This window comes from Erithacus rubecula (genome assembly GCF_903797595.1).
Source record: "Erithacus rubecula genome assembly, chromosome: 3".
NCBI classification, from domain to species: Eukaryota; Metazoa; Chordata; class Aves; order Passeriformes; family Muscicapidae; genus Erithacus; species Erithacus rubecula.
The window spans coordinates 144,796,945-144,822,066 of record NC_136689.1 but is presented as its reverse complement, the minus strand read 5'-3'; the positions used below and the strand labels follow the sequence as shown (position 1 = coordinate 144,822,066).

Here is a 25,122-nt window from a genome sequence, read left to right as displayed (position 1 = left end):
TCCCTACCCAAAATGTTGTACTTCTGATACCATTTCATAGGTAAAGTCAGATATACAGAAGATCACCTGGGGGATGTCATCCCTTGCAAGCTCATGTTTCCCAAAAGGTCCCCAATACAGTCTTTCAGTTAATTGTGAACATGGCTAGATCTCACAGAATTTCCTCACAACCATCTGTGAAATCCTGACACCCCTATGGCTCATTTAATTAATTTTTTTCACTTTATCATGTCATTACTGTGAGGATGACAGTGTCTGTATAGGTCATCCCGGGAGGTTGTGGAGTCTCCATCCCTGGAGTTATTCCTGGATGTGGTCCTGGGCAAATGGCTCAAGGTGGCTGTGGTGGAGCAGGGAGGGGGTGGATCAGAGGATGCCTGGGGTTCCTTTCCACACTGAACTGGTCTGTGGTTTTTGATCCTGTCACCATCAGAATGTCTTATCCCCTTTCACAGAGTGTGTCCAAGTGCTGCCAGTTGTGTGGGCTCTGGGATTCTTTTGTCACCTTCCACCCAAATACCCTCTGGCACTGCCATTGCAAGGCTGGGTGCTTGTACTAGTTGCACACCAGGTTTTTCATTTTCTAAAAGCAACACAAAATAACTTCTGAATATTATTTTAATGAATAAATACAACTCATGACTTAGAAATCTGAAATGCTCCTCATATACATTTCATGGATAAAATGTGGGCACCATAATGTATTGATTATCAGTAACAGTAATTAGATTATACAAACGACTAGACTTCCTGAGTGTGTTTTGCTTTTTAGAGTTCAATGTTTACCAGCCAAATTACATTCATCCTTTAAGTCCTGAAATGTGTTTAAACAAGCTATGAAATATTTTGATCTCTGAACCTTTCTTGCTAGAGCAAACAACCTGATACAAGATCTAAAGAGCACGTAGACTTGTCCTAAGAAATGTTTAGAGATTAAATGTACATATATGTATGTAGATATAAGCTCTCCAATTCTCTATTTCACCAAACCTTCATTATTCAAATCTGTGCAAAAAGGTACAAGAGAATATTGGATTGAAACTTTCTCAGCTTGAGACCATAGGTTGCAGCATTTTACACACTCAGACAAGACTGACTGCTTGCTTTAGAAAGCAGTCACAAGAAGGTTCAATGGAAAATGCTACTTGCTCCTTTATCACTTGGAAAAGGGTACATACCTGTAAAAAAAATAAATGAAATTTCAGAAAATCCTCTAATCCTGAAGTGGTTTAATGGAAAGTTTAATTACTACTTGACATAACTCTTGCCAGACAAGAAATTAGGAAAAATCTCTAACATCCACTGTTACTGATTTGTTCCCTTAGTTTAATTATTTTTAAAGCTGCTATTAATATAAATATTATACATAAATATGTGGCTGACTTCAGAAGTCAAAGTTAAAATATCTCCCTGTGCACATAAAAGGTCACACCTTTGCAATCCAACCTTTGCAGTTAGGCACAATATCATCACATCTTACTTTTCAATTAAACCCCCCTTTGTTCTCTTTTTATCTGCTTTACTATGAGCAGCTGAATTACATGTTTGGATATGCCTGAACTCCCATCTCAGGTATAAGCAGGAGCTGCTTTTCTTGGTGATTTAAGCCTGCTCTTAATTTTGTGACTGTTTTATTACACTGCAGGCCTTTGCCAGCAATTGAATTAAATGCTACTTTTAAAGTCAGTGATTTTAATTTTTTTATCCTAAAAGATAAGTATGGAGTCACTATAATCAGATGTTTCTTGGATGCTGGATGTTAGATACTTTCATGGGGTTATTGATGTCTCTCTGACCCATTTTGATGACAATGGATGTCTATCTTGAAAAGAAAAATGCTCCTTTTTTCAGTGTAGATAGATTCTGTAAAGAAGGTTTTCAGCCTTGTGGAGAATACCAGAGTAAGACTTAAATTGAGTTCTTGAGCTGCAGTTAGTCCTTCCCCTTGCAGTCACTTCTGCACAATGCTGGGCAGTGTCCCTGCTGAAGAGTCACCTGCAGCACTTGGTTTTTGACTTAGAGTCTGTCTCAGTTTATCCTGCTTGTGAACCAGTTCTGGTGCACTGGGGACATTCCCAGCATATGCCATGGCTGAGATAGCACCCTTGGAAAGTCTCTGGTGAGCATTCAGAAGAGGAAATGCAGAATAACTGCTGGTATCTCTCAGCTGTTGAAGGATGGCAGGACCACAGGATGCTCTGGTTTCTCTTCCAACTCGTCAGTTTTTGGCTTTTTCCTGTTTGTCTTATATTTAGTTGTCATAGAGTGTAGGGGGCAAGTGAAGGGCACTCTTAAGTTTGCTCCCTGTGTATATGAGAGATTGGGATTTCTTCTTCCTGGCACTTGCAAAAGAAGTGTTGTCATCCTCAGTTAGGGAGAGGTAGGAAGCAATGCTTTCCCTCAGGCCATAGCTGAGGCAAGAGTCATCCATTGCTGCCAGGGTGCTTTTGGGATCTTCAGCCACCTCCAGCCTTTAAAAGAACAACATTTTGTTAGCATTTCAGACACTTGGACCAAGTCTCTTGGGATAATACTAACAGTTGTAAACTTAATAATGTTATTTTTGTTGTATAAAAACATTTCTGCCTCATAAATCACTGAGCATTTCTGTCACTTAGCATTTCTCAAAAAAAACAGTACAACAGTAATATCTAAATATTTTTTGACACTTGAAAAGGAAGTATCATCTATATTCTCTTCTTAATATGTAGGAAAAATGACATCAGTACTGAACAAAATTTTCTTGCCTTCCTAAGCACATGAATGTTTTGTGAAGGAAGAGTAGTGGAGGGAAATTTACTCTTCAAAAGTAAAAGGTGCTTTTGTTTCTGAGGGTGTTTGTTTCCCCAGCTTCTGAAACCTGACCTACTTTCTCTTGTGGCAGTTGTGATATTAGAAATCTCATGAATTGGGCTGTGTGTTGAGAGAGACACAACAGGAAAGGTTTATTCTTGGACAATGTGTTCACTGCACCTGTGCTGCTTCCTGGGGGTGTGAAAAGGGGGAGCCACCTCTGCTGCTCTGCTCACCTGTGAGCCATGCACATCAGTGGAATGGACCAGCAGGGCTGGTGTCACTGGGCTTTGTGATCCTGCCCCTTGGTGAAAGGACTCAGGAGTCCCACAGGGCTGAACATATGGATAGCTGGATAGCAGAAATGATTGAATGCCAACTGTGCTTTCAAAGTTAAACCTAGATTATCAGTTAGAGAGCTGGGCATTCAGTTTTCATAGGTTAGCCTGATGTGAGGTGGTCCAAGCTTTAAAACTGCTTTCAGAAGAAGGAAATAAATAGCTGTGTCTTCTGTGTTGCAAGTCAAGTATATGCACAGCTGGGAAACACCCCTGTTGTTTCTGGCAGCCTGTGTTGTGTGTGGTACCTGTGAATGTTTCTCCAGTTGAAGTTTTTATTCCGCATCACCACGGGAGGAGCTGGATCCATCACGGTGTTGTTGTTAGTGCACTGGGTGAGACACGGTGTTGTAAGGACACAGCAGAGACCATCAGCAACTTCTGAACAGGAAAGTGAATACACAGACAGTTAGTATTTGCTTACTGTTCTCTTTCCCTGGTGCAGCCTCAAATAAACAGTTTTGGACTCAGCAGTAGCAGTCAAAAATTGTGTGTTCTCAGCAGGGACACAGTAACACAGGTATCATCTTTTCCTTTCCTCATACCTTTGCCTTTTAATTTTTCTTTGGGTATATTTCATACAGTACAAGTGAGGAACTGAGGCACAGAAAGACAAAATTACTTGCTCAAAGACTAGAAGGAATTTTGTGATCGAGCAGAGAATTAAACCCAGTTTTTCTGAGCCCTTGGTGAGTTCTGCTTTGCTTCCGATTGTCTCAGCCATGCTGAGTGTAAAAAAGATCAGATTGGGTTGTGTGCATACATAGTCTTCTGTGGAACATGACTGTGGAATGAATCAAGGTTCACATGTCACCTTCATTAGTGTTTCTGTGCTCTGCTCTCTGCTTACTCCAGTAGGATCATCCCAGATATTCTTCTGCCTAAGCAGGGAACATCATGGCTAAATGCTGGTTCTATGACTCTGAGTCTTATTTCAGAGTGAGATTCTGTATCTTCTTATGGTGGGGGAAGGAGACCTAAATCTTACTGTGTGTCCTCTTACACCTATAACTCAAGTAAAAATGCTAATTGTTGCAAGTTTTGGGTTCTGTCCCCGCCCAAATTTTAGGCATTGATTGTTTTCTTCTTTCTAAATGGTGAAAGGTGTCAAGTAGTTAACATGTAAATGCATATATATCTCCTGCCCAAATTCTTATCTCTCTCTTTGTATCATTGGACTTGAAAGTTTCATTTTCTTGTTTTGAATGTGAATGACTCTTCTCCTCATTTTATCAGTGTACTCTTTGGCCATCACACATTTTGCTTTACTTGTGAAATACTTAGGTATGGAAACTTCACACTTTTAAAATTGCAGAGCACCCATTGCTTGTTAAAGCACAGAACCTTTTGTTCTCTTGTAACTTTTAGGCAATTAATTTTTTGCAATTTCCTTCCTCATTTTAGAACGTTGTCATTATGATGCATGGTAACTGCAGCCACTTAATTGTGTCATTTGTCAAGTTACCTTTCTGACACAGGTTAAATTGCTATAAATCTGCAAAACTATCATTGAAAAAGGTGTCATCCACTGGATAACATTAGTAACAGTGACAGCAGACTCTGCAATTGAGCCAACAGCTTGAGCCTCTTCATATAAGTTCTGCTGATAAATTCCTGCCATACACTTCTTCTAAAGTGATAGGTAAGAAGCTTACAACATTTCTGAAAATTTTCTACTCCAGATAAGGTTGTGTGCTGTAGTATTTTTTTTAAGTAAACATGAATAGAGAACCTGGTGTTGCATGCCTTGAAGCTATCTGCCTAAATAGCAAATAAATGAATGGCAGACATCTTCATGTTGGCAAACAGAGTCAGACAGGAGTTGCAATCTGTCTCTGGAACCCAGAACTATGACTTCTGTTCAGCTGAACATTTTGACTTTAGGTGTGCTCTGAGAGGGGCTGGGCCTCCCTGACCTGTGCTGACCTCCAAACTGCATTTGGGAATTCTCTAGGGAGCTGCTAGACCCTGGTGTCTGGCTCCGTGTTACTGACATGGCCATACAATATCCTACACAATATCATACAAAGCACCAATACAGACAGAGCCTATCTGGCTTTATTTAACTGACTTCTTGTATTGATTTCAGTTCTACTGTTAAGGACAGCTTATTTTTATTTAAGATGAAAAATAAAGTAAAATTTATAAATATAAACTTTTTCCATTGCTTGTTCTGTGATAGTATTTGAAAGTCTTGGACACAGGCAAAAATTTCTTGTTCTGGACCTTTGATAGATAGATTCACAATGGAAAATATGTTCTTTCTGCACTTATTTTTACCTGAGTAGTGATTGACAAGGTCTTCAAGGCACTGGAAGGTTTGCCGTGGGGAGATGTAATACCAGTTATTTGGGAGGCGGAAGATCCTGTAATGTTTCACTTGCCTGTGCCTCACTGACAAGGAATAGAACCCTGGAGAGACAGAACAACTAATTACACCAAGGTAGGGCTGCAGTTCTGGTTGGCTGTCTGTAGCAGAATAGAGCATCTGTAAGATGTGGTGCCATTGCTCAAAACATCTCAGAAATAGCTGAAAAAACCTGAGTGGCCATATATAGTACTTACACTTTAGATATATATACATAAATATAAGAAAGGGTACAACATCACCTGGGATTTTGGTTGAATTTAAATTTCTGGTGTGCTTTCTTTTATTCTTGCTGGCATGGGATCTTTTGAAATGGTGTAAAGGAAACAGACCTTTACAGAAGTTGTTTACCTTCCACTGAATAGGGAGATGAGACTCACAGGCTGGTATTCTGATTTAGTCAGCTTTGAGTAATGAAGCAAGCTGAGACCTGATAATGCAGTCATGGCAGGAGATGCTTCTTTGTTTAGAACTGTTCTGCAGCATTTATTGGCAAGGACTGAGTGCCAGTCCTAAATTTATTTTAATTTAGTAGCAATATTAAGAAAGTAATTGGCCTGTGGTATACAAGAGGTCAGAACAGATGATGTATTATTCTCTTTTATCTGTAGTATTGTGATATTAGAATGTGTTCTGGTGCTTCAGAAAAGTAAGCCAGCATGTTGCACATGGGAGATTTGTTCAGCCTGGAGAAGAGCAGACTGAGGGGAGACCTTATTGCTGTGTTCAGCTCCTCAGGAGGGGCAGCAGAGGGGCAGACACTGGTGTTTTGTCTCTAGTGACCAGTGACAGGACCCAAGGGAATGGCCTGAAGCTGTGTCAGGGGAGGTTTAGGTTGGATATCAGGAAAAGGTTCTTCACCCAGAGGGTGCTTGGGCACTGGAACAGCTCCCCAGGGGAGTGGTCACAGCATCAAGCCTGACAGAGCTCACAAAGAATTTGGACAATGCTCTCAGGCTCATGGTGGGACTCTTGGAGTGGTTCTGTGCAGGGCCAGGAGTTGGACTCAGTGATCCCTATAGGTTCCTTCCAACCCAGGACATTTTATGATTCTATGTCCCCACTGAAGAAAATAAAAGTATAAAGTTGGTACAGTATAATTCCCATGTAACAAAAGAAAGAAAATAAAATTGAAGGCCAGTCATTTTTAAAAATAAATAAAATATTTCCCTTGTTTATATAGTAAACACACTTATGCACCACCCCCACTACTTGGTGTGCATTTTACAACTTCTTGAATCAATCTTTTGTGGACCAAGGCAAAGTTGTGACTTTTCCTTCATTGAAAGTCCCACTGCCTCATAAGGTTTGAATGCAACCAGAGTAAATAATAGTGTTTAAACAACTGTGTCTTGTTTGTGCTGATGCCTGTGGAACTTTCCATGCCCATCAATAACCCTGTTTCCAGTAGGTGCCTGTTAAAGGCTGGCACACTGCACTGGGTGCCTTCACCTTCCCATCATCTACCTTTTCTGGTCTTGGACTGATCCATATGAAGCAGGACAGGGAGTGAATTAAAAAGCTGTTAATGCCTGAGATCAAGAGGGAGAAAATCTGCATTGCCTCACCTTTCCTGGTTTCACTCTCTCTGATCATGAAGGAGCCAACCTTGGTATTGGGTAGCTGTAGAAGTTCCTCTGCTTTTTCTCTTCCCAGCCCTTCAAATAACCAGCTGTGAAGCAGGAAAAAACAAATTCTGAAATTTGGACAGCAGTGAGACAGTGAGCAGCATGTGGCTGTGAAAGTGCTGGATTAGCCAGGAAAAGTGACTGCAAAAATAACACTGTGGCTTTCTATAGTTATTCTCTCAGCTGCATTCAGGCATATTTCACCAGTTTATGGAGAAAATTTTGCTGGTTTTGAGTTCCATTAACCTTTGTGAGGTTAAGGGAAGAATAAAAAGGTTTGGACTTATCAGGGAAAAGAAAACTTTTTGAGCTGCTTTGATCTGTATTGCTGGGGACAGATTCATGTGATATATTGATGACATCTGTGGCATTAGTGAAGTCTCTCTTTTCATTTAAACCACTTTTGTTAACCCCAAATTGTATCACAAATAAACCCCAGATAAGTTACAATTATTTTGATTCTTCTAGGGAACAGTCCAACTATTTAAGTTAATGGGCTTTGTGGATAGGGAAAGTGGAATTAGCCCTATAAGTTTTCAACCTAACTTGGTGCACTGTTTTGCCACAGCCAGTGTCTTGCCATGCATCTGGGCTTGCTCAGCTGTTCTAGAGTTACTGGCATTCTATTTTAAAGTTCTTCTCATGTATTTGATCCAGTCTGCTGTCACTGAAGTTTCAGACAGTAGCTTCCATTACCCCACATCTGTGCCCTGCCTTTGGGAAAGCATTGCTGTTTCAGGAGGATGTAAAAGCATGTTAAAATTTAAGCACTTGCATAGTTCACAGTGACATTCACAGTTCATATCCTTAACATTAAACAGGTATTAAAACACTTGCCAGAAAACTTTGAAGTTTGTGCTTTAATGTTTTTTCCCTGAGTGGTGTCTATGGCAACAAAAAATGTCTGAAATTTTCTTAGTTCTTCCTGTGAAAAAGTTTGCATTCTTGAATGACTTATTAGCATTTCTGTTTGTTCTTTTTGGCCTGTTTTCCATGAGCAAACTTAGCTAAAATTTTACTCTATGCAAGTATTAAAAATCCATTCTAAATAGGCTCTCTTCATCAGTGCCTTTAAGCTAGAGATCAGTCCATGCAAGAGATGTATATTAAGTATCTTATATGTGATTTTAGGTGGTTTTGGCTCTTTCCAGCATTTAAAAGAAGGATTTTCCTTTTCACTTAGTCTAAATTTATATGTAGATTGGAGGGTCTCAGTTTTCAAAAAATGTATTTTAGACTGTCAATAAATAAAATTTCTGTCACTACTGGCATTTTTTGGACTACAGCTCTGGGTAATCAGAGGAGAATATATGAAAACGGTGGTGTCAAAAGGATATGGAAATGCATTTACTTACCCATGATAAACCTTTGCTACATATTTTCCTGGAATATAGTTTTCTCGACCTGTTGTAAGGGAATGGACTCTCCACCAGCCTCCTTCACTGTGTGAAAGCAAGAGAAGGGATATTTTCAGATATATTTTCAGAGCTTTTCATCATTTGGAAGTTAGTGAAGATATACAGGTTAGCCTACAACCTTCTGTGTGCTCCTAAAACTATGTATTCAGAAAGGAACCCTGTTTGGTTTCATTTAGATTAGTTCCATTTCTAAACCAACTTGAGAATTAAATTTGGACACAGAAATAAGCTACATTTGTTCCATTTAAATTATGTAAGTAATAAAATATTTTTTTCTGTAGTTGAAAGAAGAAGGATAAATACTCAGTGGTTAAACCATGCTGTGCTCTGCCTTCCCACAGCTAGGCTTGTTGTGGTGTCCAAGATACTCAGTTTACAGCTGAGTGTGTTGTGTCTGGACAGCCCTGTAGCTCCAGGGTAGAGGTTCCTGGGAAGTGGAGCCTGTCTGCTTGGGAACAGGCTGTCAGTTCAACAGAACCTGGTTTGTGGTTCGTTCTTGTCCTTGTCTTCCATGAGCTGCAGACCAGACTCTAATAAATAGACCTTGCAGCTGAAGCTGCAGGGATGTGTTTTCCCCAATACATCCTAAGTTATTGCTGTGATTCTGGCTTTGACTCTTGGATCCCTTCAGAGATTCAGGGTACCAAGGATTGTCACAGGGATGCTGCAGAGCTTTGCCTGTAGTGCAAGGATGCTGATGACTGATGGATTCTCTGCACCTTCACTTTAAGAGATTGAATCCAAATAACTGTGTCTTGTGTTTGAATGCTTTTTGTGGATTTTCATATAAATGCTCCCAAAATAATGTCTTGACTCAGATCAGTCTCAGTGTGTGTCAAAGTAGCTGTGTTGAAACCACTTAGGTTAAATGTCATGAGCTATGAGCTGGGACCATCGTCCAGAATGTGCTGAGGGGAAAAAGGGAAGCATCTACTTCTCAGAGATAGAAATTTCAGGGTTTTGTTTGGTTTTCCAGATGAAATGAATTTATCCATAAGAATTTTAGGTTATTTTTGTCCTTTTTTCTCCCAGAAGTCTCTTAGACAGAACCAAGAATTGCAGTAAGGAGGAAAAAAAAAAGAAAAAAAAAGAAAAAAAAAAAAAGAAAAAAAAAAAAGATAGAGATTCTCTCTCCTACAAACTTTAGCATTAGTAACATCTTTCTGATGATTAAAAATCCCAAAGCAGCACATCTCTCCTGGGGCAGGAGCTACAGAAATTATGTAGATTGGGGCAGATCTTGGAGGGCATTTGATTTGACTACTGCCAGCCAAATGCAGTTCATCTGTGCCTGGCCAGTGTGGAGAGTGAGGAACAGTGCCAGTGGTGCTTGTATAATTCTGCCAACCCAGAGCAGTCACAAATATCTGTGAGTAGCTGCATTTCCTGTGGAGGTTCCATATGTCCTGTTGAACAGGATTGCTGGGGCTGATTGCACATCACTGCTTTGGTAGGAGGCTGAAAAGCTGCTGCTGTAAAAGCAGTGCATGCTGCTGCTTATGCTGACTCCTCATCACTTGTGCTCTGGGCATGCAGCACTACTCTTTTTTTACTGTATTTTACTTCTTTGAATGATTTCAGAAAAAAGCTTATGAGCAGGAAGAGGCTTCAGGCAAAGAGTTCCCACTGACATCAGCACATAGCCCAGCAGGGGAGAGCAGGTCCTTCATCAGGACACTGTGGTTTGCACAGAGTGTTGTGTCTTGTCTTCTGTGAACAAGCTCATGATTCAAAATAAGAAGAGGAAAGTTCCCATCAAGGCTTGCTTAGAATCTAATTTATCCATCAGAAGCCCTTGATCACTTCACAGCAGACAAATGTGTCAAAATCTTCTGCCAAAGCCTGTTCTTTTAGAGGTTGTTCCTGCAGTAGTTTATACTTTGCAGTAGATGTGTATATATAATTTGCCAATATAATTCTCATTTTATGGGAATAGGCAGTGCTGTGGTGGTGTGGGGCCTGTAGCTGATGAAATCTGAGAGTGAGGCTTTAAGATGGAATTTCCAAGCTAATACAGTTGTTGTACCATGTCATGCATTTTCTGCAAACTGAAGCAAGGTTTACACTGCTAGAAGCCAGCAGAGAAGAATTCCCCTGGTTTAGAGGAGCTCTCCATCAGCAGAAAATTTATCTGGTGGCATTGTCTGAGTCTTGGGATCCTCAGGTTCAGAGAGGCAGAGACAGAGAGTGTCAGCAGAACATGAGTGCAGCATTCTGGGCCAGCCCAAAGGTCTGGGTCAGCTGTGCCTTGTGACTGAGAAAGGCCACTGCAGGCCATGGTGGCCTGGAGAAGAGTCTGAGAATCCATCAGTCATCTGTGATGCTTCTCTTGAGTACTTCTCCAGCCATTTGACTATCTGGTTGAGAATTTTTTAAAATTATTTTAGGAGTCCTCCAAGGATTCCTCTGCTGTTAATGTCTGGTCTCCCTTTGAACCCATCTGCTCAACCACCTGCATAAATGAAATTTTTAATTCCATTTTGAGCAATGCAAATAGTGGCTGTGGGGCTGAGTAACTTCCAGGAGGTCACTATGTGCTGATACAAGCTAGAAGAACATCAGGGCTGCTGGTTTCATTTTTCTGTACATTGCTCATTCTTATGTCTTGCAATATTGCACTACAGGTTGATGTCAGTTTGAACTAGTGCTCTTAAACCTACTTACTTCTGGGGCTCTTAATTTTTTTTTTTTTTTTTGGTGGAACTGGCTGAGAAATCTCTCTTTTTCTCCTCACTAAGAAATTGCAGAATCAATGAAAAAATAGAAATACCTTCACACACACTTTTTCTATTTTCCCCCCACATTTCCCTTAAATCAGGATGAAATTCTAAGACTTAATCATTATGAAGTTGTTGGATTAAAAAAAGTGAGAGAGAAAATGACAGTCACACTTGACATAAAGAAATTCAGAATTATTTTCCTTTTATATGTGATTCAAACTATTTTGGCTTTTACTCTGTTTCCCATTACATTTGGGGAATACTTTCTCATAATAATTTTTCAAAGCAGAATTGCTCTCAATTATGTTTTAAAACAGAGTCTAAATCCATCTTGAGAAACCTAAGAGAAATTTATGGATCAAAGGACAATCTGTAATCACAAATCCTGAAACTACACAGAAATTTGCAGTATATGTAAGCATCCTTCTTGAAAATTCTGAACTCAGTTCATTGTGCTGAACTTCATCCAGTTTGGGCCAGGTGTATAAAATAGAGCTTTGCTTCAGTTGAAAAAACCCCCAAATTTTAAAATAAATTGATCAACTTACTCTGATAGCACACGTAGTTTTTCCCCTACATGAAATATGGGTTGGCTTATGTCTGCTGAAGGATAGTCATGGAGAACAGCCAGGAAGTCACTCTCCTGACCTGTGGAAGAAGAAAGAAAAGGTTACTTAAAGGTAGAGCTCTGAGACAAAAATTGATTTTTCTTTAAGAAAGATAAATTTTATGTAGTAGGTCAAATAGGAAAAAAAAAATCTCTGAAATGTCACTTAATATATGTAAGAAGCTAAAGAAGAGCCTGTGGATTTATAAGAAAACTGTGAAGATACTAGAAATGAAAAAGGTCATGTGGTTAATTGTAAGCAACTAAATTTAGACTACTTTTTCTAGCAAATACCATATTTAAAGGACATATTCAGTTTGAAACTTAAAAAATGAGTAATTCTTCATAGTATTAGGAAGTAACCCAGTTTGATTAATGTCACTGTCTCTAATTGCCTCCAGCTAAATTTTTGTAGCATTGTATTTAAGAAAAAAAAGATGAATGTTGACTTGTATCAGAATTTTACACCACTGATACTTTTCAATGCTATGAAATCAGTTTAGATCAAGGTCAATGAGATTGTGGCATTACTGCCCATTTCCATCACTTTTTTTATCCTTGGTAATCAGCCACTGCACTTTGTTCTCACCATTGCATGGAGACTGTACTAGAGCTCCAGTGAGAGAAAACAGGTACAGGGGTGTTTAGGTTGAAAGTATTTACATTGAATCATTTAATATAATTATTTTTAGCTTAAGAACAATACATTTAGCAATGTTTTTTAAAAATGATGCTGTTTATTTATAAATATATAAATACAATGGCAATTTGCAGAGCTGAGGTCAGCCAAGAGATGAGAAGATCTTTTACATCAGCTGGGATGAGTCTGGGACTTGCACCCTGTACAGGACATGTTCACTCTTCTGGGTTTCTGAAGGTTGGAGCACTTCACACAGGACTGGGACTATCAAACATGGAATGCTCCTGATCCTACTGGGATCTGTGGTGCCCAATAATTGCTGACAGCTGGGAGACTCAGGGATGTGTCATGCTGGGTGTTTTGGGCTCTTTGTCACAAGTCCTGGCAAGAGGGATTGTACCATCCTCTGTCTCTCCTGGAAGCAGTTCTTCTCCTCCAGGACCTCACAGAGCTTCCACCAGGATCAGCACCCTGATCCTTAGGAATACCATCTAACACTGCATTTGCAGAGCTTGTTTCGCCTCCATACTTCCCACTTTGTGCAGCCCAACATGTGCAAAAAAGGGTGTGAATTCAGGGTTGGAAAGAAAGATATTAAATAGAGAGATAGAAACATTCTAGAAAGATTCTGTATCTTGTTAGTTTTTTTTCTCATTTAATATAGATTTGTTGCCAACTTCTCTTTAAAGAAGACAACTTTGGAGGGAAATGTAGGTGTAACAACCTGAATGAATGCTCTGTGTTTTTGGCTGTGTGCCTCAGGGCCTTAGAAACAACTCACAGAGATAACAGTAAAAGGCTGAAGGAAACATGAAGAACAGAAACACAGCAGGTTACCCAGAGAAGCTTTGGAATCCCATCCCTGGAAATGTTCAAGGCCAGGCTGGTTGGGGTTTGAGCAACTTGATCTAGGGGATGGGATCCCTGCCCATGGCAGTGAGAATGGTCTTAGATGATATTTAAGATCCTTTCCAACCATTCTATTGTTATTTTGAGAAGGGGTTTAATATTGGTGTTGCCATGATTTTCTAGGTTGATTAGTGTCACTGAACTAAACAGGACTAGTCCAGTACAGCCAGCCATTGTGAGAAGTCTAATATAACTTTTTAGACACTTAGTTCAACTCTATTGAAGAAATTCTGTGCTAAGCCTTTGATGCCTTCCTTGTTCTGCACAGAAAATCTAGTAACCTTCCTGCCTATAAAGCTACTTAGTACCTGAGGCTAATACCACCTAAACATTGGCACTGAGCCTTCTTTGAGGAAACAAGTCTTTATCCAGAACTACTAGGAGAAATACAGGCCAGAAAGTGCATTTTTAAAATAGCAAAATGAGGACAAAGTGCCATCATGTAATTTCTCTTTGCAGGTTATAAAACATCATGTAATACTACATTGAATCATTGAATATAATTATTTTTAGCTGAAGGACAATGCCTTTAGTAATGCTTTGTTAAAAATTATGCTGTTTATTTATAAATATTCTGCTTCCATAGAGCAAGAGTGGAAAATAAGTGCTTTTCTGCTCTCCTTCTTGATGTACTGGTCATTTGCATTTTGTTATGCATTGTGGGGTAGGTGACTTTTTGTCTACTCCAGCAAGACCTGTGTTACTTTGCTTACACTCTCATATCTATATTAATTTTTGTTTCAGTTTTGCATGTTAATTTTTAGTTCTGAAAAGGAAGGAATATATCAGAGTGTTATCTTCCACACCCACACAAAAGTTACCTCTCAAACTACACACAGTTATATTAAAGTGTAAGGAAAGGAGTGAACCCCCTCCTTCTCCACTTTGTTTTGATTGGTATTTAAGTCAAACCTCAGTGGGTTTTTTGGTCATGCAAAATACCCCACCACACTGTACAACATTTCACAGAACCCATAACTGCTCCTTACAAACACAAAAGCCTGGAAACAGGAACTAAACAAATTACACACTTTCTCCACACCTAAATTTCACAGTGATCTAATGATCTGATGAGCTCCCCATACTTTCAAGGTGTAAAAGAAAAAAGATTTGCCTGAGTTTATCTAGCACAAACTCTCCTACCCAGTACAAGTGTAGGTTACATCTGAAATGGAACAACTCAAAAGTTAGAGTGGAAAGATCGCAGCACAATCATTTCCACTGCATCAGGTGTTAATTCTGGGTGGTTTTTTTAGGAGTAGGAAATGAATGTGAAGTACGTGCTAATTTTAGATGTCTTCACACCCTCGTCTTGCAAAGTGTGAGACTGAATATTGTATCCTTCAAATTATTCATTGGGAATGGACTATGAAACATTATTAGAGTAGGAAGAGCATAGGCAGTGCATCCAGATCCAGCTCATTGCCCTCCAAAATCTGCTGTGCTGTGCACTGACATGGCCCATGTCTGGAGTGGGAATGAACTGTTTGGAGTTCAGCTCCATGCATCTTCCAGCTTTACTGGCCAGCAGAAATTTTATGATTTATGGCACAGGGTGCACCAGAGAGGGTGAAGGAGGGCACTCATGTGCATCTGGGAAGTGTCAGCACCACAAGGTGTGGCTGCAGAGTCACACTTTGGTACCCAAGCTGGACCTAAACCAGCCAGCTTGGGAACTGAGAGTTGTGCAGGTGCAGCCCAAAAGGATTAACCCTTGATTCAGGGTCCCAAAGGAGGACAGAGAGGGGCTTACAGTCCTTGATGACCCTTTGCTGTTCTGCTGACTCTGTCACCAGTCCCTGGGTTGTGCCAGGAATGTCTGTACAGTGTGCTGGCTGATGGGTGCAGTTATCTTTGGGGTCCAAATGCCTCCTTGGGAAATACAGTTTATACACTGTTCCCTTTCTCAGGGCCAAGACTGACACACTGATGGTGAGGAAAGCACAAGGTTTTGCTTTCAGTGCAATTTCAGGCAGCACCAGGGGCTCATAAGGGTCTGATGAACATGGCAGATCAAGTCTGCAGACTGCAGTTATCTATTTTCTTCCCCCTTTTTGTTGGAAACTCTTTCCTTTCATTCTCTCCCTTCTGTTTCTGTACTTCATTTTATTCAGTCTCACTGAAATGAGCCAGTGTCAAATCTCCTAATAACTATTTCAACTACTGAAAGTCCATGGATTGGATCCTCCAACTCAGTTAATTCTGTTTCTGGCCTGGTGGATATCTGATTTTGTGATGTGATTTGGAGTTTGATCTGGACAGGAAGGAAAACAGATACAAACTCACCGAATGAACCCCAAAACACACTTTGGTACCAGGCTCATTTTTAGAGGCCTTTTTTCATTGCATTTGGATGACAGTACTGAGTTTGTGTTCCCAACTTTTATTAGCAGCATTGTATGAAAGATGCTGGTCTGACCCTGACTAAGAGATGGATGGATCCAGACAGCTAATCAGGCTGATAAATCCTGAAATCACAGATTAGTTTGACTTGGCTTTAAAGGTCATCTAGTCCAACCCCAGGGGCCATCTTCAAATAAGTGGGGACATCTTCAACTGGATCAAGTTGCTCAGAGCCCCAACCACTCTGACCTTAAAAGTTCCTAGAGGTGCTGCATCTGCCACCTCTCTGGGCAACCTGGTCTGGTGTTGCACCCCACCCATTATAAAAAATTTCTTCCTTATATCTACTTTAAATCTACCCTATCTTAGCTTAAAATCACTATCCTTTGCTGTATCACAGCAAGCCCTACTAAAAAGTCCATCCTCATCTTTCTTTCAGCCCTCTTCAAGTACAGCGAGCTGCATTAAGGTCTCCCTGGAACCTTCTCTTTTCCAGGATGAACAATCCCAACTCTCTCAATCTTTTCTCATAGGAGAGGTGTTCCATCACTGATCATTTTTGTGACAACCCCCCTGCCTTTGGATGATTAAACATGAGTATATGGTGGAATTTTAGCTGTGAGAGTGTCTGAAACATCTCTACAGCCTTGGCAGGTGTCACTGCAACTACAGGAGATTTATTGTCTCCCCAGGTGGTAGCAGGAGGTCAGGTAGGACTAACAACACCCCTTCCTAGATGTGCTAGATGTGTAGGACAGTTCAAGTAGATTGAGCCCTGAATTCCTAAATAGATATTATCCCCTTGTAACCAATGTTTGCAGAGTTATCTTCTAGGGGTATGTTTTATCTCCATCACAGAAAGGGTTGCAGTTGTTCTTAGCCCTGCTAAATCCTGATTTCTAGCATGTGCAGCACCAAACAAACTTGGTCACAGCCATTGCCTGCTCATCAGCAAGGTCCTGCTTTGAGGGAGTGTATGTCTCTGTTTGGGTGTTTGTATGTGGTATTTGTGTCAGCAGTTGTTGGGAGTATAAACATTAAATTAAAAAAATAAAGTTTAGCTATATGCCATGTAGTTTTTGTTCTCTGCTGTTAGGACTGAGGGCTGCAAGGCTGCTCATATCAATGAGTTTCTAACCATACCCAGCAGGGCTGGGTTTCCTTGCAGCAAAAATGAAACTATGCTGATTTCCTATCCTTAAAATAATGAGCAGCTCAATCAGAAAATCTTTCATGAAAAAAACCCAAAATTAAAAAAATAAAAAAAAAAAAACAAAAAAAAAACAACAAAAACCCAACACAACCTACTTTAAAAAACCCATCCCAAACCCAAAGGAAAAAACCCAAACTCCTCTGCACCTTTGGGGAGTGATTTATTGCAGCTCTTGTGCCAGTGCACCCTGAGGGCTGAGGCTCTACTGGCTCTCTACCCACTCACTCACTCACAGTTTGTAGTAGCTGAACACCAAACCCCTCTTCCTTCCCCCTCCAGTGCACGACCTCCACCAGCCTGCAGAGGTGGCAAGGAGGGATTTGCAACCTGATTTATTCACATGTGCATGAACAGGGCAGATGTGTTACATTCTTCTTTGGCAGTTTGCCCTGTGAAACTTGTAATCCTCTATAGCTTTATGGATAAATCTGGTGACAGGTTGGCTGTGTGCTACTTTTAATGCAATTATCTGGCAGTGGATGGACCTGAGGTTCAATGCAATACATCATTAAAACTTTTGACCTTAAATGAAGGAACCCCAAATTTCAAGAATAAATTTGTATAAAATAGCACATGCAATTATGTCAAAAGACAGCATTCCTGGTTTCTGAAGTAGCATTTCTGTGCTTTCTGATTTGGAAGGAACGCCTTTCAAGAAGCACCAGCAAATAATACGTTTAACATTTGGCGTTTTTAATTAAAGTGCTTCTTGGAAAATGAGCTAAAACGCAGCTAAATATAGGCACAGTCTGGTGGATGCCCTCCTTCTCCCACAGCAGCCATGCACTTGCCTGCTTGTCAGGAGAATGAAGAAAGACACATGGTGAGTCTATCATGTATCATGTAGGAAGATCTTTTTCCCTGGAAAGGAATGGAACGAGTTCTTACCCGCTTGGCTCGGCGCGCTGGTTTCCTCGGATGCTCTCGGAGTTTTCACAGTATTTCCCATTGTGCTTGCTAATTCCCTCCAACTTCCTGAGAACTAAATCAAAGCAGACACTGAAATTTAACATCACAGCAGCACCTGCTGTGCCAACAGATGAGAAATGACCTAGTTTGGGCGTCTCCAATTTCGTACAGTTTTGCTTTTGAGAACCCTGGTGTCAAATTCATGCAAGAGTTTTACATACTTGATAAACTCTCACCACTTTTGTGCTTTTATCAGGGGAGTAGCAGAAAAACCACAGCTAGGGAAGTAGCTCAGAAGAACATGATGCAGTAAAAGTTTCCATTACCAGTACCTCAGCACAATAGGAAGTAACAGCAGAGCTTTGCTCATATGGGCATCTCGTATACAAAATGTTTTTTCAGCATTTGGGGTTCTGAGGCTACAGAGGATCTAATTAGACTGATGTCCCTGGTTTTCAGCACTGTGTTTATATTATGCTGGTTTACTACTGAGCACAAAGAACACAGATTGGTAGGTTTGGGCTTTTTTCTGATGCAATTGTGCCCTCAGCAAACGTGGACAATTTTTTTTAAGTAACACCTTGCCTAAAAATAATGTTTGATTTCAAATCAATCCTCCTGCATAAAGCCAGCTGTACAAATTCTTCAGATACCTGTCTTAAAGTTTAGGTGTATCTATAAGTTTCAATTGTGGAACTAAATACTGTGAGAGGAGCAGTTCTTTCCCATAGCTTTGCTGCAGCCACCCTAATTGTCTCTGACATAGGACAGAGAGATAAATATTTTGAATGTGGAAGGTGTTCATGCTATGGTATTTTTTCAGAGGCAGAAGACAAAAAGCTGTGTCTATTTAAAAACTGTACATTAAAGCAAAATAACACCACCATCTGATGGGTAATTATATTTAAAAAATATATTTATGTCAGTTTCCCTGTGAAAATGATAAGAGCTCTAGCAGTGTAAATATTCTGCATCTTGTGTCCTTTTCTAGCTTAAATATTTCAAAGAATATTTCTGACTTTGGTGTGCTGTTCTTCACTTACACTTGCTACAGCCTGATGAGGGTCAGGTGGAGAGATGTCCAGCTTGAGAAATAAAACTGCTGACATCAGCAAGACTTTATTGCTAATTGTCTTTTGGAATAAGATTGGCAGAATTTCAGTATATTGATTAATACCATGCATTTTTTACATCCTACAGACAGTTTAGGAAGACACCCTACAGAATAAAATGCCATTCAAAGAAAAGAAAATTTGTCCCTTATTGACTGCAAGGAGCTCAGTGCTAGAACAGATGGTAGTGCACAGTTTGACTCCACCTCATCTGCTTTCCAAGCTTCTCAGTGCTGCTTCCAAAGGCTCTTTGCTAGAATTCTCTATTTCACTGGCCAAATGGCACATTACCCCTTCACTATATGCACTCAGAGCTGGCTTGTGGCACATCTGGAGAGTGCAGCTGTGCCAGGGTCTTTCTGACAAGCATCTGAAACCTATTTGCACAAGCACAAAAATGTGTTGCCCAATAGGAGAAGTCTAGAAGCTGAATAAAACAGTACCCTTAAATTTAAATAAACTACTTGGGTAGTCTTTTTCTAAAAAAAGGTCTCTTGATAGAAAATAAAACAAAAAAAAAAGTCTTTCTCCATGTAAATGCACCTAAATTTCTAAACCTGAAACCACTCTGTCAGAAATGTCTGCTTTCAAGATCATGATTTTCATATCTGATTTTGAGTATTTTTCTGCAAGACCCAATTTTAAGTTGTTGAACATTTTTCTTGCATCCCATAAAGAACAAGAGGCAAACCCATGGGAGTAGTGCAGCCAGTATTTTGGCTACAGATATTATAGATGTTCATGGCTCATCTTCAAATTAGCCTGAAAAATGTCCTAGGCACAGCAACAGAGATCTCAACAGGGCTGAAAATGTCAGCCAGGAGAGTGAGATAAATACCTGGACTGATAATCTCTGCTGAGCTCTGTGCTCTGGTGGATGCATTTTTGCAGTAATTTAAAAGGGAAGCTCAAATCTTGCTCAGTGTATAGAATCTAAGCTGCAGTTACCAAAAATGTTGTGCAAGTCCAGCTAGATGGCAAGAATAACAGCATAAACATCTTATGTCCATCTATAATTTTAGCACAGGAAACTGATATTTAGATAAGAATTGAAAAAAAAAAAAAAAAAAAAAAAAAAAAGAGTCCTACCTACCTCCAAGTACTGAGTTTACTGAGTTTCGTTATTTGAGGGCCAGAAGAGCAAGTAATCCAACAAGTGTCAGACTTGTAATATTTGTGAATGGTGGAAAGACTTCTGAAAATTTTACTTCAGGCTTTCAGTTTTCTAAAAGCATGGCACATTTCGCCAAGGCATTTACATTTTTCTAGATGGTGTTCAAGGATCTAAACTGTAAATGCTGCTTTAGAAATACCTGAAGTGTTTCTGTAGGGTTGCTTATATGTTTCTTGCAGTTAAACCATGGTCAAGAGGGATTAAATCAATTAATTAAATTAATCCAAAGGGATTAAATACTGGACAACAGGCAAGTTCCTACTTTGTATTTTTGCAGAGCACAGCCTGGTTCCCTTCTGCCACACCAGAGATCCTTTGAGAACAACATCCCATTGCTGTTCTCAAAGGACCTCTGAAGTCATCAGGGCAAAAGTGCAGCTCTGTGCTGCTGCCTTAGGTGTGGAAGAATCTGACTTGTGGAAAATGCAAACGTTGTGAAGCACTTTCCATGCAGAGAGGAGCAGTGACGTCCTGGGTGTGCTGTCATGAACGGGGCAGTTTGCTCTTTCTTGCTTCTCCTTGCATTTTCCATGCTCTTTTACTGGCACTACCATTGGTGGCATAAAGTTGTGAAAGGTATAGAGAGTTCAAGATGTTCTACAGATTCGTGGCCGAAGGGCTCAATAAAAATAAAAAAATTAAAATCTCTGCCCCTTGCTGTTAATTCACTCAACCAAAGTGACTAAAAGGAAAACAAGACATCAAACTAGGTTTTACTGCTAAAGACACTTGTCATTATGCACATGGGCAGAGAGAGATTCTTATAGCCCAGTCAAAGGTGGTGGAGTGAATGTTATGAGGTATGACTCTTGAAAATAGTTGAAAATGGGACATGGAAGTTTTGTTTGAAATAGGTCAGGCAAAAATTGTTTCTGCTTGTTTGCTGGCAATAGCATATCACTGTTTCAAGAGTTAGAATGTACAAATTAGTATCACTGTTTCTAGAATAAGAATGTACAAATTAGTCATATTTCTAAAACAATGGTTTGCTTTACTCTCAAGTGAATGATAGAATCTGATGGCTTTAGTAGCTTGGGCTTGTGTTGAGTTTTTGTCAGCACAATACAAATCCATTCCATCACTGGATGACAAACTCTTGTGCAGTTTTCTGAAATTTTGAGACACTCTTCAAAACTAGACTTACTTTAAAGTAAGATTTAAAGATCTCATGAACCAATTATTTTCATTGAAAACCAATAAAACAGTAACAGTTTTATAGATTATAGTGTTCTGAAATAGCAAGTTTGCTGCAGGTACTGCATCTCACTTGACCTTATTTAGGTTGGAAGGGACATTTACAACCCTCCCTCCATGGACAGGCACATTTGCAAGTAGATCAGGTTGTCAAAGCTCTGTCCAACTTGGCTTTGAATATTTACAAGGATGGTGCATCTAACAGCTCTCTGGGCAACCTGTGTTTCACCCCCCTCATTGTAAAAACTTAGTTCCTTATATCTAAGCTTGATGACAGAGTTTGGAATAGCAGTAGAAGTGCCATCCTTCCATCACAGAAGCAGATAATATATCAGAGCCAAAGAAAATAATTCCCTGAGGGTGATGCAGGAAGAACTAATGAGAAATAATAGACTCTAAGCTCACTGTATCTTATCCACCCCAAACCCTGCATGGAGTGCAGCTGCTGCTCAGCTCAGAGGAACCACTGGGCAGCTGGGAACCAAAATCTACCTACTGCCCTCCTGCTTACCAGCCACCTCCTAAGGCTTGCATGAAAATTTGGTTTTTAACTATTAAGATCACATTTACAGTGTTCCAACATTGGTCCTTCCTCCTCTCCCCTTTCCACTTGTGCACATTGTCCAAGGAAAGGTGTTTGCACACACAGCTATTAGGGCTTAGGGATCTTTGCTGCCAAAAGGAACATAAGTAAACATCCACAGTTTCAGTCCTGCTTTGTGTCCTATTTATCAGAACTCTCAGCAGATATGAATTCTTCACCTGTCAAGACTGGAATCCCACTGACCTACATCGTGTGACCCCAAAACCTGTGGTACAATTTTCTCCTTCCGTTCCTGTGTGCAGCACATGTAGCAATAACTTCCTCTTGCAGAATTTGTTCTCTGATAAAAATTCTTCTGCAGCAGTTAAATAGTATGGAACATAAGAAATTCTGATACTTGGTGAGAACTTTTTCAAAGTTATATTTAATATGATTGAGAATTAATTAATATAAAGAAATGAAAGTAATAAGAAGAATAAAAAGGCAAGATAAGCACATGAATAGAGCTCTCCTACAAGGAATACTGTAGACTAGTAAAATTAGAACATTTATCATTCCTGAGATGCTACACCGTATTTTATTTTTGTTTCCTGATATTCACATCTATATTGCCAAGGTCTGACAATTTCATTCTCAATAAAGTTCACAGGTAATATCTGAATCTCATTAAGCTTGAAAATTAAAGCACTAGCATCCTGTTATTTTTCATTTGGGGAAAGAAAAAGCAAAACAACTTAGATTTCAGAAACTGTTTTGTTTTTTTTTTTTAATTTCCCTTAATTTATCATTAATCAAAACGAACATCCTTTCAGCTTTGAGGCAGTTGTACCTTTGCACTTAGAAAGAATAACATGATACTCTCATAAAAGTAATTCATAGACACATGCAAACATGAAACAACACAGAAATACCACACTATGCACACTTCTAACACTTTGAATAAAAAGCCTACTAATCTGTGGGTTTATATTTTGGTTATAGTGAAATGCAGTTTGCTTTAGCATAAGGTCTTAAGCATCTATCTGACTCTTAGGTTTCAGTAGGAATACTCTTGTCCTGTCTATCTTTAGTATCACTCCTTATTAAAAGGATCAAGGCAGGCTCTTCTATTTCTGCCTTTGGTGGTGCTTAAAATCCACCTCTGAATACTGTCATTGTTAATGAAATAGAACACCCTTGTTTATAAATAAAATTGAAACGCTCGGTCTCGTACGCAGATAATGTAAAATATATCACAGAGTGATTACCTTTAAATGCTGGGCATGGCATTCCAGGTTGCAGTATTTCTGAAAAAAGCTGTAGTCATAGTAGTGCTCTGATGCTGCCAGCAAGGTTGAGCTGATCAAGTCGAGGAGCAGCCGCTCGAATGAGTGTGTTGTGAAGTTCACGCTGTCATGTAGAGCAGCATTTGCCAAACAGGCCACATACTTCCTCTCTGAGAAATAAGGAAGGCTCAAAGTGTTTGCAACAGATGAGGTTCCTGTTGCAAGTCACTTCTGAAGGCACATTTTATCTATGGGCTGAGAAAAACAGGGAGGTTTTCAATGTATTGCATCAGGGCTGGTTTCAGCAGATATAAAAAATGAGGGAAATAACCCAGTTTATATTACTTACACAAAAAAGGGTTTGTTTTTTTTTTTTCTTCTTCTTACAAATTTATTTATCCAGTAATGCTTATTCCCCAACTGTTTTCTTTTATGCAGTTTTGCTATTTTTTTCCTGACAGACAGGAAGAGGCACAAAACATTTTTGTCTCTTATTGAGTCTGAATAGAAATGCAGCCTTTGCTTTATGCTTCACTCTGTACCCCAAAATACCTCTCTCTGCAAATAATTGAAGCTTAAGATCAGCAATGAAGAAATATGGATTAGAAGCCAGTCTGTGAAGCCCATTTTCACATTACTTGACAAAAATGCAGAAGCCTCAGGACCTTTCTCATCTCAAAGTCTGAGATGGAGGAACCAAGATACCAGCCTGTTAAATAACCTGACTAAAGGCACTGAAGAATATTGTACTGTGGATATGAATATAGAAGTCAAAGGGATTTATTAAGGCTTGCCCTTTGCTTTTATAATCAAGATAGGATCTGAAAAACTCATATCCCTAACGTAGTATAGGAAAATATTATAAAACCCTTGACAAACTCAAAGAAAACAAAATTACCCAACAAGCCCAAGCAAATTTTCTACTTTACACCAGAGTAGCTCCAAGTAGGTGCTCATATGGGAGCTGTAGAGTAACTGTTGCTGAAACCAGGAAACATTGATAAAGTCTCCAAAACTGTGCCAAAAATTGGTAATTTGGTAATTTCAGAGAATATTCTCTCTGTTTGATGGGGTGTACCAGCAGTCCTCAGTTTGGAGGGACAGGAAAGCACTAGGGAGCTTGATAAGCTAAGTAGTCTATAGCACAGCTCCATGGTTACCCCAGCCAGTTATATTTTGATTATTTAGGACCTTCTTGCTTTCTTCAAGTCACAAGGATGTGGCATGCATGCCCATTAACAGCATTCACTAAATTGATGAACACTGGAGTTACTAAAATATCATGGATTAGGGGATGTCTGCATGTGGGAACAGGCAGAAGCAGAGCCTTTTCCTGATCCTTCTCACCACCCTCTGCCTTAGGCTGCCTCTTACCATCTTTGTGCCTTTACAAGAAGTGGGGTTACATCCTAAGATGCTCTTGGGAAAGGGACAGGTCTCAGACTGAGCAGGAGATATTGGTCCCACTTAAGGAGAGGTTGGACTTGCTTGATACAACATGGTCTGCTGGAAACACAATAAATCTCAGACACTGTTTGTACCATGCTTATAGAGGAACAGATGAGTTTGCAGTGGAGGGTGGTAGATAGAATTCTCCATTTCCATGTCATTTCTGCCTGTTGCTGGTGGCTGTCTGCCCCTGTGCAATGATGAGAGCTGATTTACCCTCTTGGTGCATTTAGGTAATACCTTGTTTCAAATAGGATAATTGATAAGGTAGTGTTTAAATCTAAATGGAAGAAAATGCTTGTATGAATTAAGTGGGGCTTTATATGTCATCTTAGAAATATTCATATCCTGTTATTCAAGTCACTAACCTGACACAGGCACTCTGTGAGTCACTCATGAGAGGAACATTGTCCTTGCAGGGCTGCCTCTGATGTCAGCAAAGAGGGGTTTGCAAAGGCTGATTTATGAAAAAAAGAGAACATCTTCCTTCTTCAAAAT

The 25,122-nt window shown here is 39.7% G+C and overlaps 2 protein-coding genes across 3 annotated transcripts in view; one reads left to right on the top strand and one right to left on the bottom strand.

Annotated features, from left to right (window-relative positions):
* Nucleotides 1-25,122, top strand: part of TG (thyroglobulin) — a gene marked incomplete at its 5' end in the record, with an annotated part of 142,514 nt that overhangs the window by 82,574 nt on the left and 34,818 nt on the right. The window lies entirely within an intron of this gene.
* Nucleotides 1,226-23,399, bottom strand: SLA (Src like adaptor). Of its 2 annotated transcripts, XM_079300693.1 has the most exons (8): nt 23,158-23,399; nt 17,866-17,959; nt 11,814-11,913; nt 8,483-8,569; nt 7,068-7,171; nt 5,412-5,543; nt 3,380-3,512; nt 1,226-2,471 (listed from the first exon to the last, which is right to left on the bottom strand). In XM_079300693.1, exons 2-8 carry the CDS (start codon nt 17,924-17,926, stop codon nt 2,252-2,254), a joined length of 837 nt encoding a protein of 278 aa, XP_079156819.1. In that variant the 5' UTR covers nt 17,927-17,959; nt 23,158-23,399; the 3' UTR covers nt 1,226-2,251. The 2 variants fall into 2 exon arrangements, with proteins under 2 accessions (XP_079156819.1, XP_079156820.1); XM_079300694.1 differs by lacking the exon at nt 17,866-17,959 and having other exon boundaries at nt 23,158-23,332.